This window comes from Piliocolobus tephrosceles, chromosome 4 (genome assembly GCF_002776525.5).
Source record: "Piliocolobus tephrosceles isolate RC106 chromosome 4, ASM277652v3, whole genome shotgun sequence".
In the NCBI taxonomy this organism is placed as follows: Eukaryota; Metazoa; Chordata; class Mammalia; order Primates; family Cercopithecidae; genus Piliocolobus; species Piliocolobus tephrosceles.
Window position 1 is genome coordinate 162,975,307 of NC_045437.1, and position 18,591 is coordinate 162,993,897.

At 44.6% G+C, this 18,591-nt stretch overlaps 1 protein-coding gene across 1 annotated transcript in view; it reads left to right on the plus strand.

The window, feature by feature from the left end:
* MARCHF3 (membrane associated ring-CH-type finger 3) overlaps positions 1–16,582 on the plus strand; it is a 151,500-nt gene extending 134,918 nt beyond the window's left edge. Inside the window, exons 4-5 of the mRNA XM_023197003.2 lie at positions 6,243–6,452; positions 13,521–16,582. Of these exons, the coding sequence (XP_023052771.1) occupies positions 6,243–6,452; positions 13,521–13,679 (369 nt within the window). The 3' untranslated portion in view covers positions 13,680–16,582. The remainder of the gene's footprint in view (positions 1–6,242; positions 6,453–13,520) is intronic.
* Positions 16,583–18,591: the final 2,009 nt, after the last annotated feature.

An 18,591-nucleotide genomic window follows, 5' to 3' on the forward strand; every position in this document is an offset into this window, starting at 1 on the left:
TTCAGGGATTTAAAACACTAGTAGGAGTTTGTTTTTATTCTCTGCTTTGTTTCAAGTTAACTGTAAAGCATGATTTTCAACTTTCATCTTGAATTTTAAATCATGCAAGAAACCTATCACTTACCTTCTGATCATTACACTGCCACCCTCACATTCCGGCTCCCCAGATAAGCGAGAATTTAGTGTAGAATGTGTTGGGCTTGCAGAATAAGACCCATCTCAAGAAAGGCAAGGTTAATAACTCTGCCAAGTGTCAGCTTAACAGGAGACTCGGGCAGATAAACCCAAGTGAGTAAACATTGTGAGACCATGCCTTTTTTTTCTTCCAGCTCCATAAATTTATTATGGTTTCCTTTCTATCAGTTTCTTTCATTCTTGTGGTGGTTTCTCATTAAGGAGATTCATGGGGAAGGTTGTAATCGATCAGAGCTATTAGCCACCAGAGTGTAATCTGGTTCTAGTATAAACTGACCTGCACAGTGTCCTGTCTACCTTTGGGATTTAAGCTGATTAACTCAGAGCCTGGGAGGCAGAGTCTAAAGTTCTGTAACACAGCACCTCCAGCACCTCCTCTTCCCCACCAACCAGTAGGGGATTTAACATATTGACACTGTAATTAAATCCAAATCCACACTTAACCCAACTTGAAAGTAGCCACTGGTACCTGGCTTACCTTAGATGTACATTCACAGCCAGTGAATGATGCTGTGGCAAGGTAGTAGAGTGCTGCTTTAATCCCCTCTTCTGTCTCAGGCCCTTCAGTGTTGATTATGATGGGGCTTTCTGGTTTATTTGTTGTACTTATTTCCAAGAAGTGATCAATCTCATGGTTCAGAAACAAGTTAAGTGATTAGAATGAGATTTCTACAGAAAAATAGGCAGCTGCTGGGGCTTTCAACAGCATGATCTCTGTACTGCATGTTTTTGATAGAACCAGAGAACAAGATGCCGGAAGGGTGCCCTTGGCTGCCCACAGAACCCCTGGCAGCCGTATGGGTGGGTCTACCAGGAGAAAAATGCCACAAAAATTACTAGTCTCAATCATTGACCTTGCCTTTTAAAATATAGTTAACCACCAAGTATAAGCTGAGGACTAAGATCAAACTTAAGACCCTTCAAGAATGGCATTTGAGCTGCAAAAGCTGTCCACAAGTGGGCAGGATATGTTATTTGGTATCTCACACCAGAGGAACTTCGGTAAGTAAATATTCCTTCTTGTACTGATAAGTACAGTTAAGGTGTAACCTTTTTCCTCCCCTTCCATCCAGCTACTTCCTGACCCCATGCTTTACTAAGAACTATGATATAGAATAGTTAGGGGCACAGTCTTTGGAGCTAGGCTTCATGAACCAAAGCCACGACCAATCTTGTGTAAGTTATTTAAATTCTCTGTGTCTCATTTTCCCTATCTATAAAATGGCAATGATAATGATTCTAAGATTATTGAGGAGTAAATGAATTATTAGATGTAGCATATAAGATAGTGCTTGGCATATAGTAGGGGCTGAAGAGACGTAAGCTCTTCTCATTCATTTAGCATGAGGTGCCTGCTATGAGGCAGACCCTGTGCTAGATACCAGTGATGTAAAGGTAAGTTTGAATAGGAAGACAGACACACGAACAAGCCTGCCTTCTGCCTCTTCCTGTTCTTTATTAATGCTTAGGAGACGAGGATACTACTACAGAACAGGTATAATAGTCAATGTATATACCCCATAACTGATAAGAAAGGTAGAAGGTATAAGAGCCAAAAATGTAATAGGACAATAATCGAGGAGGTCAACCCCTTGTCTATTATGAATTAGGTCACAATGCATGATAATGTAGCTGAGATTAAACACCCAGAAATTAGACCTCATCGTGGTTTGGCAAAAGAATTGACACAGACCAGAACAAGAGCCTAAGAAAATTTTCTAAAAGTACCATGATCACATCCTGGCCAGCCAACTAAACATTCAGTTACCAGATGTACCCAATAAAACAGCAGGACTTAAATATGTCCCACCTAGCTGAAAAGTTAAAAAACCTTGCAGACACAAGCATACACACACAAATGCCATTTGGTACAAAAAGAAAACGTTAGTAGGAAAACAAGGAAGAGACCTGTGAGGCTCTTCCTCATATGTCTTTAAATTTCACCTCTGATACCCACTTGCTATCTCTCCTTAGGTGAGTTATTAAACTTTCTCCTCCCTGGTGTTTATATCTATGGACTGGGGATACTGTTATCACCTACTACGTAGGACTGTTGTGAGGACTCAGTGAGATATTGTATAATAAACTCCAAGCTGTAGCACTGAGCCTGCCCCAGCCTTCTCTCAGTAATAGCTGTTTTGCTGTTTTAGTTTGCTGTGCGCTAGCTAGACATCTACCTCCCCTGACAGCCTTGTCTGTCCTTCTCTCTCTGTGTGTGTCTGTCTCTCTCCCTGTTTTGTACACAAGTAATATATACACATATATTTATACAAGGAATCCATGTTCATTTTACAAAAACAAGAAAATAATGTACAAAAAAAATTTTAAACCACTCACAGTGCCACCACCAAGAATAGCTGTTATTTTGCTAGGTGTCCCCCTGTTCTTTATGTGAATACACTATGTGTGTGTAAATGTAAATGTCTGTCTCTGTGTAAATCTGTCTTACATATATAGGATCATACTATACATTCTGTCCACTAGAATTTTTTTCTGCTCAGCAATATGTCATGCCAGTAAATATAAAATGTACATTAGCATTTGAAATTGCTATTAATATATAGTATTCTATGTTAAGTAAATTCCATAATTTATTTAGACAATTCCATATTGCTAGAAACATAAGCTGTAATCAAATTTTTCTCTGTTATAAACTTTGCTTGTATTAATATTCTGTATTGATTTATGGATATATCTGGATACTTAGTGGCTCTTACCATAGCCAAGGGTAGTTTTCTCTTTTCCTCAATGAGGATGGATGATTGCTACTGATCTTGCTCACAAACCTGCCTTTGTATAATAGATAACATTTGGAGCTCTGCAGAAGATACATAATTTAACATGATAGTACCATGTAAAGTACTCCATACCTAAATACAACCAGCAGCAAACAACACAAAGAGTAAGCTGAACTCCCCAAAACTAGAGTTAACAAGGTACAGAATTCATCTTATTGGGTGATCATGGACATATAAATACGGAAGATCAAAGCACAATTAGAAAACAGGAAACTGGGAACAAGCAATTATAATCTCTAGTTTGTCTTTGCACATTTATTTTGCATCAGGCAGAGATAAACACTGATTCATAATTACCTCCTCCCCTCCTTCCATATCTAAGTCATTTCATTGGGTAATGTCAAGGGCCACATAAATAAGTAAAGTACTGAATTAGTTTTAATAAAATGCATCCAGAATTCCCAAGCAAAAGAAAGGAAGGGAAGTCTTAGCTAATGAGGTCAGCATTTCTGTGTACATAGGTAGCATATGTATTCAGGGCCTACTGTTCCAAAATGGAGGTACAGAGAAGAGTACACCAGATGTCTATCTGCTTCCAGGGAAAACCCAAACCATGAGGAGAATTGGGTTGGTTTGCTATAATTTGGTCACCATTGTTTAAGAATCTGGATGTCTGAATGTCTTGCAATTTTAATTTTTGAATATTCACTAACATCTAAATAAGAGTAGAGATCTTGGCCGGGCGTGGTGGCTCAAGCCTGTAATCCCAGCACTTTGGGAGGCCGAGACGGGCGGATCACGAGGTCAGGAGATCGAGACCATCCAGGCGAACACGGTGAAACCCCGTCTCTACTAAAAAATACAAAAAACTAGCCCGGCGAGGTGGCGGGCGCCTGTAGTCCCAGCTACTCGGGAGGCTGAGGCGGGAGAATGGCGTAAACCTGGGAGGCGGAGCTTGCAGTGAGCTGAGATCCAGCCACTGCACTCCAGCCTGGGCGACAGAGCGAGACTCCGTCTCAAAAAAAAAAAAAAAAGAGATCTCGATCCTCTTCTCAGTTCAGCTTCTCAATCACCTGGCACCAACATTTAACTTTACTGAGCCTCTGTGAAATTAAGGTACAATAATGCCCTATTTCTACTCTCCACTTGATAGTGATATTCCCAGTACTTAGGCAAGAACATGTTAATTAATAAGAGCTCTTTGAATTTCTTTGAAGCTGCTGAGATGTCTGAGGTGGCATGACAACACATGCAGGATTAATATCATTTGCACTTATTTTGGTATTTACATTAAATATTTATAATGCAGTATTTAAATTCACAGACAAGTCAGCTCCCCATTATCTATGTTTTAATATTTATTTCTGTCCACTTTTGAGGTGAAACTGACTGTATTCACCATCTCAACCCATGTTTAAGGTGGATTGTCTCTGAAATGTGGAATGTTGGGGATTCATGCAAACATTTGAGGAAGGGCACCTCCCAGAAAACTTTCTTTGGTGCCTTTTACCACCTGCCCCTTTTACTCAGTCATTGGGGTTTTGCCAGGCCTTACACTGCTCTTTCATCAACTTGTTTCCCTCTTTGCAGCTTTTCTATTTTGTCCTTCCATCCTTGAGCATGGCCTTCCCCTCCCTCTCCTGTCAGCCCCACCCACTCTTGTCTCACCCATCATGGTCCTTCCCTTCCTCCCAGTGGTTTTGTAGGATTTGCTGCCCTGGCCACTTGGGCTGTCTCCTCGGTGGCCAGTGCTCCTGTTTGGCAAGCCAGCTATGTGGCACTGCTGGGCACGCATCAGCAGACAGTCAATGCTAGGTCCCTGTTTGTTGGTAGGGACGAAATGGAAGACAGAGTGTGCTAGTGTCTCTCCTTACCCCAACCCCATCGTCTGTGTTTGACCCCACCCCTTCTCTGGACAACTTGGCCTCTGTCGTTACTACATGGAACAGTGAGATGGGAATGTCAAATTATCTGTAGAGTGTTTCAATGCTAATCTGAAGAAAAGCTATCAGGCCTCATTAGCCATGTGAATTGACACCAGTATGTAAGCACTGAATTACATACATTGTCGAATGGATTTTGGAAAGCATTATAGCAGGCATTAAGCAGGTACCCAAATGGGAGGACAGCCATCCTATTTTCCTAACTGTAGAAATTATCTTTAGTCTTTCAACAAGCATGAGGTTTTCCCCATCCTTTTGGGGATTGGTTCAGTCAAGATGGTAGCATAATCGAGATGTCAGAGATGGTCCTCAGTGAGGAGGTTCAGGATCCAAAAGCCAAGAGAGGGCATTAATGAGTTAATGGCGTCAGGTGAGTCTTATTCTATGTTGGCTTCTCCCCAAGACCATCCTCAGGCTCAATTATTCACTAAAAGGAGTCACAGGACTCAGAAAAAAACTGTTATACTCATGGTTATGGTTTATTACAGCAAAGGGATACAGATTAAAAGCAGAAAAGGGTAAAGGTGCATGGGGCGAAGTCCAGGATAAACAAGACACAGGCTTCCAGGTGTCCTTTCCTAGTGGAGTCAAACAAATGTGCTTAATTTTTCCAGCAATGATTTGTGACAACATGTGCGAAGTATTTGCCAATCTGGGAAGCTCACCTGAGCCTTAGTATTCAGGATTTTGACTGGGATCAGTCACACAGACATGCAATATCTGCATGACTGACCTCAGCTACTCAAACTCCAGCCTCCCAGGGCAAAAATAGGTGTTCACCATAAATCACATTGTTGACATAAAGTATCTGATCATACTAGTATTGTGGTCCAAGGCCTCTGGCATGCAAAATACTCTTATCAGGCAAAATATTACTAGGACTCAAAGCTCATCTCTCAGGAGCTGGTCAAGAGCCAGTCCTAAAAATAGGCCTGTCTTGGGAATGTGCAGGGCTTGAGCAACCCAACCCTTTCCTGTACACATTCCCAGGGTCAAGACACTGGAAGACTTTGGACACATGACTGAACTTCTCCTACCTCAGCTGTTACCTTCCAACAGTAACATTCTCTCTTCCTTCCACATGGTATCATTGTGATTCAGAATAGTAACGACTATTTTCACAAAAAGTAGGTCATCTACAGCAAGGAGACTATAAATTATTATTGTTATTTGTATCATATCATTATTATTCAGGGGGTGGGGCATAGGAATGAGCCCTGAACGCTTCCTTGTTATCTCATAACAAGACAGAAATGCCTTTTCCCAAGGTTCTGAAGGCAAAGATAACTTCAGAGCAGCATTTCTCCACTCCACACTGGCATTTAACCTTCTCCCTTGCTCTTCTCTGTCTCCCTTTACCTGGCAGTGGCTGAGAAATCCTGGCCCCCAGCATGAGAAGCGGACTCTGTTTGGCGACATGGTGTGCTTCTTGTTTATAACTCCCCTGGCCACCATCTCAGGCTGGCTGTGCCTGCGGGGCGCCGTGGACCACCTGCACTTTAGTAGTCGGCTAGAAGCCGTCGGGCTGATTGCACTCACTGTCGCACTCTTCACTATTTACCTCTTTTGGACACTAGTAAGTATGGGCCGTGGCTGGGGTTCAGGCCATTTGGGGCTGGCAGCCTCACCGCTGGCACAGGCCTTTCCTCTTGTCTGTAATACATCTCACCTGCCTGGTAGAAAGCAGACCTTCAAATGCTGGCAGGAGCGTGAGATTTGGTTTATGACTATGTGCCTTTGTCTGTGTGTGTGTCTGTGATGCTAAGGCAGATCACATAAAGAAAAAGCTCAGCTTCTGGGTGTCCATCAGTCAAAGACAGACATACCTTGGACGTTTCCCTCCTCTAGTACTGTAGGACTGCATCTGTTATGAGGCATGGCATTTTCTTTCTCTTGTTTATATTTCTCACTTTTGCTGGGATTGTAGTATATTATGAATGATGCACTTGGCTGCTGTTGCTGTCACTGCCTGCACAGACCATGAATCCTCCCTGCTGGTTATTTTCTTCTTACGTCCTGACACAGCCTAAAGTCTTTGTTGGACGTGGAGGCGCACTTTGCCTGATGATTATTCTGTGTGTTGGGATATTGACTCTGCTGCCCATAAAAGCACTAATTTATCTAGCTGAGAAGCTGCCACCAAAGAAAGGCCATTTCTCAATAAGTGTTCTCGCTCTGTATGAGGAAGAATTTTTAAATATCCCTGTTTACATCCTTTTAACTTTTAACTTCATGCAGTACGTTGATTGCTTGAGTACTAGTTGACAGCACCCACAAAATGCAACATTTGATCTCTCTCTTTATGCTTTCCTCTGGGAGCTGCAGGGAAGGACATCACTGTCTCCTAGAATATTTTCAGAAGCTGGGCCCCCTGCTTCCTGGCATTACTCTCCTGTGCCTGCTCGTTTCTAATCTGAGCACGTTCCATTGTTATTCAATATGTATTTCCTGTCTAAAATGTACCAATTCCCATATCCCATAGCACAGTGTCAGCATGTGGAAGCTGCTTCTAGCACACACTTCCTCCCTTTCTCTGTCTCCCAGACTCTGTTCCTCCAGCTGCCACTCCCAAGACCCTGTTCATTTCCCTCTTCTTCATCATATGGCTCTTCCAGCTCTGTGCCTCCCCTCCAGTGAGAGTGTTCAAACAGTAAGGAGATACATTTCAGTTTCAGTAAAGAGGGAGTGTTCTAATGCTAAGAACTTACCTGAGTCTTACGGTTGATTTAGACATTCTGTTCCCAGGCTAATGAAGCCCCAAGCAAAACTATTATTGCCTCCTTTAGAAGTCTACACTTCCGGCCAGGCGCGGTGGCTCATGCCTATAATCCCAGCATTTTGGGAGGCTGAGGTAGGCGGATCACTTGAGGTCAGAAGTTCGAGACCAGCCTGGCCAACATGGAGAAACCCTGTCTCTACTAAAAATACAAAAATTAGCCGGGCGTGGTGGTGCACGTCTGTAATATCAGCTATTTGGGAGGCCGAGGCAGGAGAATTGCTTGAACCCAGAAGGCAGAGGTTGCAGTGAGCCAAGATCATGCCACTGTACTCCAGCCTTGGCGAGAGAGTGAGACTCCACCTCAAAAAAAAAAAATAGTCTATGCTTCCAAAGTACGTCCTGGTTCATTTTTAATCAGGGAATGAAGCTGTTCCAGAAGCTTCCATTGTGATGGGAGAAGGGTTAGAAATAAGAAATGAAGGAGTCTAAGCAGCACCATCTAACTCTTGGTCCACAGCACCACCCTGGGAAAGTCATCTGACCTCTGTGAGGCTCAGTGTCCTCATCTGTCAAGCGGAAATACTGGTAATGCCCATCCTGCCAAATTCCCCTGGTGTTATGAGATTTAAGTCAACGTGTATATGGGAAAGTACTTTGGAGAATAATATAAGCTGTTGCCATGTTTAGAGGTTTTCTAGTCTACAGTTCTTTTTAGAAGAGTGCCTATGATGAAGGATGGATGAAGTGAACTTAAATGCTGGGCTTTCAAAACCAATGTAAGGCCTTTCTGAAATCCTGCTTTGTAAAGCATACACTCATCTAACAAGAAAGAAACAGGGTGATAGGTGGCTGGAAAGGAAGGAAGAGAGAAAGAAAAGAAAGAAGGTTATCTTGAGAAAAAATGGATGTGACCTTGTTTCATCTCCCATCTCAGGTGAAAGAAAGGTTTGGGTGGAAAAGGTACCTAGACTAGGCTGTTTCAGGAAAATGGTAACATACTTCATTCCAGAAATATTTCTCACGGACAGTGCTAGGCATGCATTTAGAATCCAAGGGCCCTGTGTTTAAACCCAAGATTTAGCATCCTAATAACAGTGTAAATTCAAATAGGATACTTAACCTCTCTGTTCATCCTTCCTCTTATACAAAAAAAAAAAAAAATACAGGAAATAATTGATAACCACTGGGTCAATGGGTTATTGCAAAGAGTACGTGAGATAACATCTGAGAACATACATGCAAGCACCTAGCAGAGTGTTGGCCCCAGGCTCCTTCCTGTGGCTTCCCTGCTCTGTCAGCTTCCACCCTCCCCCTGGCCTTTATAGAATGCAAAGTTAGGGTAGGGCAAGAAGGCATCTCTCCCCTTTGACTGGTGTGAAAAACGTGCTGTGGAGTCAGCTCAGCAATAGGTTACTGAACATAGAATAACTCCATCCCAGATAAATGCTGTACTGAGCAGCCCTGGCAAGAGCCATAATTCAGAAGCTGACAGCACTTGGAAACTGCCCTGCAGCAGAAACCCATTGTAAACAAGCTGTCAAGCTTAAGGAGAATACGCTGTGAAAATGTCTTAGGTAAACAAACACGGTGTCAGTCCAAGCCTGGCTCCTCAGAGGAGCCGTTCCTGGAAGGGCCTCCCTGGTACTGTGAAGAAGGACAGGCGCTCATGCTGCACGCCTGAGAGTGCCTTGGAGTTTCTCGCAGGCACACATGGTGATGCAGGTCCAGCCTTAACACACCCTCAGGGAGTCCCACCTTCTGGAACCTGCTGTGTTCCAGGAGCACACCTGGGCCCCAGGAGGCCAGGGCCTTGGCCAGCTCCACCCTAAGAGCTCAGGTAGAGGTATCCCAGAAACATCACTGTCCATGTCACAAGTGATTTGAAGCCCGTGGACAGACACAAAGACAGCTGGCTGACAACTGAGTCCACATTAAACATGAAGAAATTGTCGGTAATGGACTTGGTGTTAGTCCCAGTTTGGAGTTTGGAGGAGAATTGAGGCACCGTGTGTAGGAAGTCTTTCCACTCACTGCATCACTGGTGCAGCCAGTGTCCAGCACAGAAGGGAATGAACGAGCGACCGGGTTCCTCAAAGGCTGACTCCTGGTCCCATGGTTTGATTGTTTAAATTTTTCTTATAAAAGGGGAACCGCCAATGGAATGTTGTCCCAACAAGACTCACTGTGGGGCTGCTTTAGACACATCCCCTACAAGGCCTACGAGCAGCTTGAGGGTATTCAGCGGTATTTCCCCATGACCAATTCACTCCTATACTCCTTTTCCCCAGTGCAGTCAGAGATAGGTGAGCTGGGCACATTGCTGGGGAGGCTGTTTGCCAAGGCCTCGTCCCACTGATATCCCTATATCCCTAAGTCACACCGTCACTTCCAGACAGAAAGGGCAAAATCAAAATATATAATCAGATATCACAGATTTCTGTGTGGCATAATAGCATGTAGTTTTTTTTTTTTTGAGAGGGAGTTTTGCTCTTGTTGCCCAGGCTGCAGTGCAGTGGCGTAATCTCGGCTCACCGCAACCTCCGCCTTCCGAGTTCAAGTGATTATCCTGCCTCAGCTTCCCTAGTAGCTGGGATTACAGGCATAGACCCCCATGCCCAGCTAATTTTGTATTTTTAGTAGAGACAGGGTTTCTCTCCATGTTGGTCAGGAGGTCTCGAACTCCCAACCTCAGTTGATCCGTGTGCCTCGGCCTCCCAAAGTGCTGGAATTACAAGCGTGAGCCACTGCGCCCGGCCGCCTGCTGTGACTTTATAGGACACCTTTGCCCCAGCCGCAGTCACCTCCCTTATGGGAAGAGTAGATGCTAACATTTTCTAACCCTTCTCATAGTATTCATGTGATCACAGCTTTCTTTGTACAGCAGACTTGCCCATGATAGGAGGTTAGTTAGATGAATAAACTAAGAAACTTCAGGAAGCCCATCCCATAAGGAGTAGTATTTTTAGAATAGTGGCCTTAGACTCTCTTCCTCCTCTCTCCTAAACTCAAAACTTTAAGAAATATCTAAGTGAAATTCCTGACATTATTGTTTTAGCATCTTTTTATTTTATGTTTTCTTTTTCCTCGCTGCCTTATTCTTCTTCTAAATTAGACCTCCTTTCTTTCCAGTTATATTGCATTGCAGGGATGCAGTGTCTTGGAGCATCTAGAGAAGTAGCATTAACCCAGGGCAATGCAAACCTGTGGTCTCCTTGGCGTTGTGCTCAACTGCCTTTATTTTCCCTGACAAAGAAGCATCTTCTTATGATGCTGGCTTTTTATTGATTGAATTTGCCTGCAGACTGTGGTGATTAACCACAATTAAAATAGATTAATGTATAATAAGATCTCATCTGTTTGTCTACACAAGTGGGCTGAATTTTAAAATTTTCTGGCCAAAGAACCAGGAGACCTGCTAAGTCGTTGACTCCCTGTGTTCCTTGAAGCAGTGCGTCTCAGGCTTGAATGCACATGCGGATCACCTGGGGATCTTGTTAAAATGCACTCTCTAATTCCTTAGGTCTGGGTGGGGCCTGAAATTCTGATATTCTAACAAGCTGCCACGTGATGCAGCCTGCTGCTGATCCAGGACCTCGCTGAGAGCAGAGCCTTAAAGAAAATAGCCCAATCCCTCTCTGTCTCTCTTTTTCATCTTCTTCTTTTTTTTTTCTGTTACCCTGTATCTAAAGGGTGTCACAAAATTCTTTCTTATATTTAAGACACACAAAATAACAGGCCGAGAACACTAAAATGTAAGCTCTGTGCCCTGTGCTAGGTATTCTATATGCATTACATCAAGTATCATTATTCACATCTTACAAACAAGGGAACTGAAGCTTGTTGACAGCAAATAACTTCCCCAAGTCATGCAACCACTAAGTAGAGGATGCAGATTCCAGGCCCATGTGCCTGGCTCTGGAGCCTGCTGCCTGCACTCATAGCTACTTCTCCAATTACTAATGCCAGTGTGTGCAGCTCTCAGCATCATGGATAAGGGGACTCTTTATCTGAAATCCAGCTTTCCCGTAATGTTCCCAGATTCCAGACTTCTTATATTGCCAGAGTTCCTTATTAGTATAATACTTGTCTGCATTCCACCTCTTTCCTGCCGTTGGCCCTGAACAGCTGGCTTCCCAGCCTGCCTCTCCTATATTCATGAGTGACACCAAGCAGCAGCAGGACAGAATAGATACAAGAGAATCAAGCTTGAAAAAAAAACAAAACAAAATGATCCACTTTGGCATGTTTAGGGACTTTTAAAGAAAAGCACATCTGTGTGAGTTTAAAAGCGTATATTTTCATACTCAACTCTCTCTGGCACTCAGCCTGTGACATCTGCTTTCTAGCCTCAGAAATTTGAATAAGTGGCCTTGAATTTCATGACCCTGCCGTGAAGACTAAAAAGCCCATTCTGATCAAGGGCCTGCACTTTCATCTACTTCCAGAAACTCGAGCCCAAGTCATCAGACCAGCCTACTTTCTGACCACCACAGACCTCTAGTGGGATCAACACAACCCATCCACTCCCAGATAATTAAACAGCCCAGACCTGATTTGTCACTCCAAGCTCATGGGCTCCTTCCTTTCCAGCACTTACCTACACATCAGACTCTGAATTTCTTGGACAGTCCATCAATGTTTTATGCCGGCCTTCTCCAAAACAGACTACAGGTTTAAGCATCTCATTCCAATGTATGTACATAAAAAGCGAGCACCTCGGCCGGGCACGGTGGCTCACACCTGTAATCCCAGCACTTTGGGAGGCCGAGGTGGGTGGATCACCTGAGGTCAGGAGTTCGAGACCAGCCTGACCAACATGGTGAAACCCCGTCTCCACTAAAAACACAAAAATTTGCCAGGCATGGTGGCACATGCCTGTAATCTCAGCTTCTCAGGAGGCTGAGGCACAAGAATCACTTGAACCTGTGAGGCGGAGGTCGCAGTAAGCTGAGATCATGTCACCACACTCGAGCCTGGGTGACAGAGCAAGCCTCCATCTAAGAAAAAGAAAAAAGGAGAGGCTTAAGTTTGAAGCAGTGTTGCAATCAGAAAATATAGGATGCTTATTCGCTCATTCATTCACTCAGCAAACTCTTTTGAGCAACTTCCTAAGTGCCAGGCACTGTAACAGGTGCTGGGCATGCAAAGATGAACACAACACAACCCCTGCTCTCAAGACGCTTCTAGTGCAGGGGGAGAGAAAAACATGCACAGTGCTGTTCAGGACACTCAGTGCCATGTGGGTAAGCTTGAGGCACAGTGGGCACCCAAGGGAGTCATGTCCCACCCCCTCAAGAAGATTTATTAGGGGAGTTAGTTCCCATGCTGCGATTTCCTTACTGGAAGCTGTAGAATGCTAGAGCTGGATGCAATCAGGAATCACCCATTGGGGCCATCAAGCTGTTGTGCAGGTTGTCCACAGGACAGTACAAAGGGTGTCCTTCATATCATAGTATGAATGAGATCCTTTGAGTTATGCAGAGTCTAACTTGCAGGAAGGTACGTGAAGCCCTAGCATCCCACTCATTTAACAGAGAAGAGCCTAGGCACCTGATAGACACATTGCCGAGGTCACACAGCTGGGCAAGGGCTGGCATTGTATCCACCACTAGTCCAAAAATAAATCCAAACTCAGAAAGAACCTCATTTTCCCATTTATATCCTGAATTTACCCAGTATGAGGAGGAACAAAGGAAGCCACCATGCAAGCCCTACCCATGTGTCCACACATAGGGTGCTCTTTGGCTGCTGCCCAATCTCTCAACACTCACTGCATGCCAGAGCCATTTTGCCCAGGGTTCTTGCCCTGCTTTAGTGCTTCCAGCTCTTTGAAGCTCTTTCAAAGGACATATTTGTTTCTTGTATTGATTATCCACTTCTGCTCACTTGAATTCTTTTCTCTTCCTTTTCCTCTCCCACCCCCAGGTGTCATTTAGGTACCACTGTCGATTGTACAATGAGTGGCGTCGGACCAATCAGAGGGTGATTCTCCTCATTCCAAAGTCTGTCAATGTACCTTCTAACCAGCAGTCCTTGCTGGGCCTCCATTCGGTCAAGAGGAACTCGAAGGAGACAGTTGTTTGACGTTTGTGTGGTTGGTTGGTTGATTCATTTTTTGGGGTTTGGAAGTGTCTGCACTGGGGTCATGCACTGAGCCACCCCCAAGCCCTTCCTTAAGCCTGTGGGTCTAAGAACATCCAGAGCGCGTTAGCACATTACCCCGAGCAACGACCTCCGCCAGAAGAAAGCAAATGCTGTTTTACTTCAAATCATGGATGCTGCAATCATATGATATTTGCTAAGCTGCCAAACATGTTTATTTAGCAGATACTGTATGGAATTTTCTGAACACCTCTTTAACGTATGAGGAAGGTTGTCCTGCTACGGATGCAATTCAATTCTTCCTTTTTTATTACTATTTCAAACATATATACATATATATATATATATAACTTAGATGATAATCAAAATCAAAAAGCCAACATAAAAACTGGTTTCTTGGTTTGGTTGGGTCTTATTTGAGTTAGTTTATTTGTTTCTCAGTTTCTCTTATGGATTCTTTGGAGTACTTTGGTAGCCTGAGTGGTCTTTTTCATCTTTTTCTGTCTGTTACTCAAGGAGACAGCATAACAGATGCAGAACAAGTCATATTTGAAGAATGTTTTGTACTAAACTTCATTTAATTATTCAGTTTTTAAAGGGAAAAAGGGCGTGGCAACTCTCCACATAGTGAGCTGTTTATTTAAATATCATTAAGGAGAAAAAAAATATGGTGAGACGCTCGCTCCTTTCAACTTGTTTGGTACTGACAGCTGATAGAAGCTATTTTCTAATAATAAATAATCCAGTGTGTGAAAGACAAAACCCACTGATTGCAATATTCTTTTTTAATCGTAAAACCTGTGAAGTTTCTCAAAGCAGGTTTTAAAAGGAAAAGCAAAAAGGTTGGTGTTCTCACTCCCATCTCGTTTAGTGCATGTCTTAATTCTGCATTCATAATGAATTGGAGGATCATTAGACATTTCTAGGAACCCTAGACCTGTTTTGCATATCAATTAGCATTCCCATTGCTCTATTGAATTTCTAGCTTGACAGGTAGATGTGGCAAAAAAAAAAAAAAAGCCTGTCCTAGCAGCCCTGCACTTAATTCTAAGACCCCTTTGTCTGATTTTCTTAAAAAGAGCCCCACACAGTGCCTTCCCCCAACCATGAGCCAATTCTGTCACAGTCCGAAATAGACTTTTTCTAAGGGTTTCGTGTCCCTCTTTTATCCGTCGCAGGGTAAAGGGTCTGATCCGCAGCCTGCATTGTGCGCGCGCCGAGGCAGGAGCGGATGTCTTCTGAGGAGAGCGCTGGCCGGGGTTGACTCTCAGGCTCCCGGCTGTCCGCCCGCCCACACACAGCGAGGAGGGGCGGAGCCCTGCTTCGGGAATGCTTAAAATATGGAATTCTAGAACATGACCCACATTCTGAGTATCACTCCAGCATCTGCCCTGTGCTCCCCAAGTGGGAAAACGAGAAGTGCAAAGGAACAGGCAGCGAGGAGGGTAGCGATTTTTGTCTGCAAATTGATGGAGTTGATGCAGGTGTCCCCTTTGTCGAGGAGCCCTCCATTCACTGGCTGCCCCCAGCGCTGCCTGGGGAGGGAAACAGCTGTACTGCTCTCCACCGCAAAACTCAGATGTGTTTTATGGCTTGTGACAATAGATTTCCTCCCCACCACGCTTCACTTGGACACTTCAATTCCAGTAATATCCGTCTCAGCCCTTCTGTTTACTCCGCCCTGCTCACCCCCCTGGGCTGTCATTAGCTGCACCATCACCAACAGTTTCTTAATTGACCTTTTTAAAATGCTGGACACCACCGGCTGCACACAGCTGCCACACATTAAATTTCCAGAGCAAATAGTCCAACTTGGTAGCTGGTGAATTGCAGCCCTGTAATATACTTGATAAATGACGTCCACTCAGCCTTAGTCCCTGAACTGTCAGGTGAAGGAACCGTGACGCCTCTCAACTGAATGCCACAACATTCATGAGAGGACCATCTCCCTTCTCCTCCCTGCTTCTTCCATGAATTAAGGAAACAAATTTCCAGGATGATTTCCTGTCAAGGTTGGTTGCAGAGAATTCCTGCCATCTTGGTTCATGAGATGAGACGTGACACCATCAAAGGCAGCCAGGTCCCAGGCAGTTCAATGGGGATCCTGAGTTAGGAAGGGTTTGCACATTAATACTGTGCCTGTGCCACACCTCTTTCCTTCGTGTTTGCATCCCTGCCCTATGAAGTAAAGCAGAGTCCAAGATGCAAGGAGTAGATTGCGTGTGGGATGGTGGCAGGACACCCCTGGCAGCCAGGCAGAGCATCAATGCCTCCCTTCCCAGGTCACCAGCTTGGGACCTCCTTGTGAGAGGCTCTGATCTCCATCGGCATCAGGGCCCATAGGGGATTCTGAACTCTTGGAGGATATTTCATCCCCTCCAAGCCATGCTCCCTGGAAAGGGCTACACCTCCTGCAGGAAGGGGTGCCTTTTGTGCATGGGTACAGAGGCACGGTGCAGCTTACCAGCACCCTTGCTAGCCTAGACCTCTTCCTGTACTTCTTTTTGAAAGATCAAGAATGAAGAGGAAGAGATGAGGAGTGGGGGTCCTTTACCTAAAGGACCCTGGTGGTTCATTGCTTCTCTTCCACGGACTTTTTAAAAAACTCCCTCTCTTCCACACTCCTTGCTGTGATTCTGCCCTAATCATTTTTCTTGAGAATATCATGTAGAGATAAATGTGTGTCACACAGTGAAGCCAGAAGGTGAATTAACAACTAAGACAAATCCAGCATGCTCTTGCCTGCCCTGCATGTGTGCTCATTTGGGGAAGGACAGAGGACACAGGGCATCGACAAATTCTACAGCTCCTCAGAGAACAGAGCAGAGACTCAGATGAGCTGCAAAATCCATTCAGGAAAAATAAATGGCATGATTTGGAAGTTACTTTGATTTGTCTTTCATTGTCCTAGTCTCCCCTGCCCCAAGTGCCTGGGCCCTGCCATGGATTAACACTTTCAGTGGGGCTGTAGCCATAGGCATTTCATTTTCAGTGAAAATAATTCATCTGGGGCATGGAGGAGCCAAAGGAGAAAATGGAATTGAAATCGCAGCCCAAATGACCCCACACTTGGGCAAGCAGCCAGCCTCTGGTTCCACTTCCTCCTAGGTCCTTATCGTTCCCGTCGGGACACTGACCCTGGCTGGGCTCTGGGTCTGCACCTGCACTGTGCATCTTTCTCCCACGTTTGAATCCCCTCAGCCTTGCCTGACACTCCACACAGCTTATGGAGCTGCCCACAGCCCACACTAGGAAATGCCCCATGGCCCAAAGAACCTGAGGAGGAAAGACAGCTAGGAAATGAAATCAGGAAATGCTTCCTTTCCGCTTCAATCCAGAGTGTTCCTAGAAGCTTCCTGAAGGTCTGCCACACAACTTGTAGTCCCTAGTGCTAGAAGAGAAATGTAGAGTTGTGATTCTGATGCCTGAAGTAAAATGGGAGTTGAGCCAGTACATGGGGACAAGGTTCAGGCTTATTTTAGGACAAGCAGTTAGGGACCATGATGGACTTGGCTTGACATCATTCTTCCCAGCCAAGCATATGAGGACCTGCTTTCTGCAGACAGACCACGTGAAGCCTGGTGCTGCTGAGGTTGGAGTCATGAGAAGTTGGTCCTATGGCTTGTGATATCTGGACAACTGCTAACTCTCTCAAAATGTGTCGGTTCTGCAGAAATACATGGGCTACGATCCACCGATTCTGTTATTTTCTTTGTTTGTTTGTTTGTTTGTTTTTGAGACAAAGCCTCGCTCTGTCGCCCAGGCTGGAGTGCAGTGGCACGATATCTTGGCTCACTGCAACCTCCGGGTCCTGGGTTCAAGCGATTCTCCTGCCCCAGCCTCCCAAGTAGCTGGGATTACAGGTGTGTGCCACCACGCCCAGCTAATTTTTGTATTTTTTAGTAGAGACAGGGTTTCACCATGTCAGTCAGGCTGATCTCGGACTCCTGACCTCATGATCCGCCCGCCTCGGCCTCCCAAAGTGCTGGGATTTTTCTTTTTTATTGCTGCCTTCAGATGATACATTTTTTTGTTTTGTTTTTGTTTTTGTTTTGTTTGTTTCACAAAAGTCCCAGTGTCTAGGAATTGGCTTTAGGACATTTTGCCTTCCTCTTGCTATTTCAGTCATTCTGGGGTGATCCTGACTCCTCTTCCCAACACGATAGAGTAGAAGAGAACCAGCTAGGGAGTAAGGCTACATGAAGGTTTTTTGTGAGGTTTTTTTTGAGACAGGGTCTCACTCTGTCACCCAGGCTGAAGTGCAGGGGCGCAATCTCGGCTCACTGCAACCTCTGCCTCCCAGGTTCAAGATATTCTCCCACCTCCACCTCCCAAGTAGCTGGGATTACAAGTGCCCACCAACACGCCTGGCTAATTTTTGTATTTTTACTAGAGACAGGGTATCACCATGTTGACCAGGGTGGTCTCAAACTCCTGACCTCAAGCAATCCATCTGCCTCAGCTTCCCAAAGTGCTGGGATTACAGGCATGAGTCACCATGTACCGCCAAGACTACATGAGTTTGAATCCTGACTCCACAGTGTCCCCGCTGCAGATTGTGTACAAGTGACCCCATCTATCTTAGCCTCAGTTTTTGCTTCTGTAAAATGGGGATAGTATCTACCTCATACAGTCCTTGTAAGATTCACAAGGCCTAGCTCCCCCTTCATAATGAACAGTGGTGCCATTCCCTTTCTATCCTTCCACTCACTGTTGCTACCGTCTAGGTTATTTTGCCCTAGCCAGGATTTCAAAGAACAATTTCAATAATCAATTTGAAAGACCATAAACAAATTGTTTTAACTCTTATTCAAAAGGAAGTGGGATTAATGTAAAATAATCAACAGATACTTATTGTGCCCTGTGCTTGGGAATAAAAAGAACTATTAAGATA